The 4,364-nt window shown below is 37.6% G+C and overlaps 1 protein-coding gene across 1 annotated transcript; it reads right to left on the reverse strand.

Annotated features, from left to right (window-relative positions):
• Positions 1 to 1,154: 1,154 nt before the first annotated feature.
• LOC101256109 (putative clathrin assembly protein At2g25430) lies at positions 1,155 to 3,934 on the reverse strand. The gene is made up of 2 exons (XM_010326663.4): positions 3,622 to 3,934; positions 1,155 to 3,208 (listed from the first exon to the last, which is right to left on the reverse strand). Exon 2 carries the CDS (start codon positions 3,175 to 3,177, stop codon positions 1,267 to 1,269), a length of 1,911 nt encoding a protein of 636 aa, XP_010324965.1. The 5' UTR covers positions 3,178 to 3,208; positions 3,622 to 3,934; the 3' UTR covers positions 1,155 to 1,266.
• Between the last annotated feature and the right edge of the window lie 430 nt (positions 3,935 to 4,364).

Consider the following 4,364-nt stretch of genomic DNA (forward strand, 5'->3'; position numbering starts at 1 on the left):
ATCTGAGAAATTGTTCTCTCTATCCTCAACTTTACATTCAGTTGCAGCCACCATTAATGGTGGTTTATCATAGCTTTGAGCTTCAACATCACAGCTTTGAGCTTCAACAAATAACTTTTGAAATTTATCCTTACACTAAAAAGGTACTTCAAAAATGATTTTAACTCAATACACCTAAGAGAATGAATCCAAACAGACTCTAAAAAGCTGACTTATTTTTGTAAAGCTAATCTTAAAAAAAAAAAATCATTTTCCTTTCGCACTACCAAATAGATAGTACCTAATTTGTATATAACAAAACAAAGAATAGTAATTTTTAATGATGGATAGTCTCCACTCTCCACCGCCAGTCTGGGATTCTTAATACTTATAGTAGGTAAGATTGTCAATTATTTCCATCTTCTAATAGTTTAAAACAAATAAGAAAATAATATTATAATGCCATTTGGACTGTTGGAGTCATAATTATTTTCTACCCAAATATATGACCTGGCTTACCAAAATTAGGAAGGTTCATGGTCAAATTTGAGGCAATCAAATTCTATAAGGTAATTGTTTACTCATAGTTTAGTTTCTATTTCAGATTTTAAAAATGTGCAAAACAAACTTTATTTAATTTACAAGAAATATGATAATACCAACGAGATGAATTTGATATTAAAAAAAAAATTACTCATACGTTCACACTTACAAAATTCATTGTGATTTGTGAATAATGTCTGGATAAGTGATTCCATATATTACTTAATTCATTCAGATTTTATTTATTTTGTGTATGTGGTGACAATGACAATCTGTTAATACATTAGTAAAGAATAATATATTTAAACTTATAAGTTACATTTATGTTCTTAAGTTAAATCCAACAATGATATTTGCAGGAAGTTGAAAAGGTAAAAAATTTTAAAGCAAAATGCAGAAGGAGCTAGATGTAGTAGTAAGAAATTTAAATGTGTAAAGAAAATGCTGAAGGAGAAAAATCTGCAGAAAGGGTTTTAAATGTGTAAAGAAAATGCTGAAGGAGAAAAATCTGCAGAAAGGGAGAGAGACTGGTGACGCGGGAAATTGGCAATATCCGGTGACGATGGATACTAGTTAATCTCGTAGTAGTTTATACTATAGTTTCCCCGGATCATGACTTAAACAAGAAAACAAAAGAAAAATACAAATATTACAAAACGGAAGTCATTCTACTAGGATTACAGAGCACCCAACATAAGAATACATAGTATCAGTAATAGAAAAACTGATGTATACATGGTAAAATCAGTAAGGAGTGTAGTAGTACCCTCCTGCAGGGGGTACTCCAACGCCATTTACTGGTGGCATGCCATAAGGCATCCCAACTGCTTGGTATCCGCCACTGCTGATCTTGGACAAACTCGTCTGTCCTTGCATCCCATTTCTAGCATATTGCTGCCATAGAATTTGCTCCTGCACAAGTAATTGTTGTTTCTTCTCCAAATCCGCCATTTGTACATAAGCAGGAGGTGGAACACTCAAAGATGCAGCAAATGGATCCTGTCCAACGGTCTGGACTGTTCCATCGGGTGCAGGGAGTGCTAAAACCGGTGTTGAACTCTTCCCTGGTCCAGGTAATGCTACACTGCTCGCACTACCACCACTTGACTGAGCAGTGGCAACATGTTGCCTAACCATCCCTTGATCATACATGCCATTCAACAGCAGTGGATCAAGTCCACCACCCATTGTTGCCTTCTGCTGAGACAGATGACTAGCTGTCTCAACCAAAGCCAACTCCCAATCAGCCTTACCACTCTCAGCCGCTGGATTCTGCCAAGCAGAGGTTACCTCAGGTCCCCCATTGGAGGAGAATGCTTCCCATGATCCATTGTTTGTTACAGGCCCTGCAAACAATGCCAACGCAAATTTATTTCCTTGATCATCGGCAGTAACACCCTCTTCCCTTAAATCCACCAAATCCCCAGTCTCCTGAACCACTGCCGCTGGCTTAGGAGACTCTGGTTTAGGTGGGGGTGGAGGAGTATAATCCTCTGGTGGAGGCAAGGCTTTAATCTCATTCATATCGGGTGGTGATTCTTCTGATGGAGTTGGCAGAGGCTCAACTTTCCTCTCGGGACTTTTTGTTGCCTTAGACCTATCCCTCACAAACTCCTCTAGTGTATCCAATAGCTTGCTTGTTATCCTCTGAACTTCTGGATACTCGGACGACCTAGCAATACCAATATCCTTGCACCAGTTATAGAATCCCACCAGCTCATCGATCTGCTTTGATGCGCTAGCATATGCATCAAATGCCTTAACACAATCCTCATACTCCATATCAAAGAATTTATCCAACAAGATAGCTAAAACCTCACATATATCAGCATAAAGCTGAAAACTTTCTTTCACCATAGGATACAAAGTAACCAACACCATTCTTTCATTTTTAGCTAATCCAGTTGGTCGACAAGACAAAAACCGATCCAACAACCTCTGCAAATGACTCATCTTCCCAAAGATCCTCTGGGGTTCCATTTGTCGCAATGGGGTCACATCTTTCTGATCCTGTACTGTTGACTCCCTCACATCCCCAGACGATCTGGACTTCCTCATTCCATAACCAGGCTCATCTCTGAACTCACCATAATCATAGCCTCTGTTGTTAGAGGCAGGTGGAGATCTCCACCTTTCTTCTCTAGACCCATATCTCTCAATTTCTCCACCATCCCCATTTTGCTTTCTCTCAAAAACCATCATCTCCAATCTTTGATCTAAATACAAAGCATAAGTTCTAACAAAGGCCGAATGATCCCATGAATTAGAATGAGCCTCATCGCGAAAATCAGACAAATTGAGAAGTCTTGTGCCTCTCCTGGTGGCATACATAATTTCTTGGTGAAAAACAGGATCACCATCATTGAGAAGACGGTGAATAAGCATCAAACACTTGATGGCAACGATCCAATCCCTGGTTTTGCCTAACCTCTTAGATATTGATGAAACACAAGCAGTGACATAGCCACGCGAACAACAAGTCAAATGAAGAATCTCTCGGATATACTTCTCGCTTGCAGGGTCATCATCATGGCTAGTCGCCTTAACAATCGCAACTTCCAGCTCCGGTGCCATATTACTCCCTACCTTCGCAATCCCTATGCTTGTCTGGTCCTTCACCGCCCCAATCGCCTTCCGAATCGTGCTAGGCGCCATGATACCCTTCACAGTTTTCTTCCTCTTCCTTCTTTTAAAACCAAAAATTCAAAGGTTACAACTTTAAATCACAATACAAAAACAACAACTACGTAGTGGATCTAAATCCCAATACAATTGGCTTGAATTCTGACAATAAGAATACTCTACTATTAGTTGGACTCCATATTTCACACAATTCAGGACGCCCAAGAAAAATAATCAAACCTGTTGACTTGAAAATACGACTGTACAAGTTTCTATATTTGCTCCATTAAATTCAAATACCAAAAAATACAATATCTAGAAAAATAACATCTTTATGACTTGAAAGTAATAAGTTCTTATATTTTCTCCATTAAATTCAAAAATTCTTAAACTAAACCCAGAACCAAAAGATGCAACAACTACAAAACCAGCAAAAAAATAATTTTTTTTTTAAAAAAGGTTGAAGTAGATACACACCAGAAGCAAGAAAACAAGGTCGGAAGATTGAAGCAAAAACAAAAAGAGAAGAGAAAATGGATTGCCGACAAATGGTGGCGTGAATTTTCTCTCTCTAGATTTGATGCAAGCTTAGAGGAGAGGGAGAAAATGGGAACATAGTTAAAGAAGGAAAGAGAGTGGAGAAAAGGAAAGTAGATCTATAAAAGTGGAGGACAATATGAACCGTTGGATTAGAATCGTAGAGGAAAGTGTGTCGAAGCAACATAATAAGTTGTTCGAAAGAAAGACGGTGTGGCGCACATATACGATTAACACAAAATGGATGTGTGTTGTTTATTTTAGAGTTAAGTTAATGTCTTAACACCACCATTACCATGCTTTAATAATTTTCATATTCAATTGACTAGACTTGTCCAAAATCAAATAGAAATTGATAATTTGGTTATTGGGTCAGTGGTTCAAGTTAATGTTTTAATGATTCGGGTTCTTGGTTTACTATAAAGTTTTTATTAGCTTATCGATTTGGATCTCGGTTTGATCATATTTTTAATCAAATATCTCAATAACTCGATAAGAAATTTAATTAATTTCATTTATATCACTCAAAGCCTTGGGCACTTTTAGCTTTTGGGGTTTACACTTCAGTCTTGAAACTCTTTACAGTGACTTTGTAGTTGACACTCAAATGTCACAATAATATTCCAAAGTTGCGACTTCACTCATTGATTCATTGTCACTATTACCACACCGGCAAGTTATAC

The sequence above is a fragment of the Solanum lycopersicum genome, chromosome 8 (genome assembly GCF_036512215.1).
Source record: "Solanum lycopersicum chromosome 8, SLM_r2.1".
NCBI classification, from domain to species: domain Eukaryota; kingdom Viridiplantae; phylum Streptophyta; class Magnoliopsida; order Solanales; family Solanaceae; genus Solanum; species Solanum lycopersicum.

Coding starts and splice junctions, on each gene's coding strand:
- LOC101256109 (XM_010326663.4), bottom strand. CDS start 3,177: ATGGCGCCTAGCACGATTCGGAAGGCGATTGGGGCGGTGAAGGACCAG.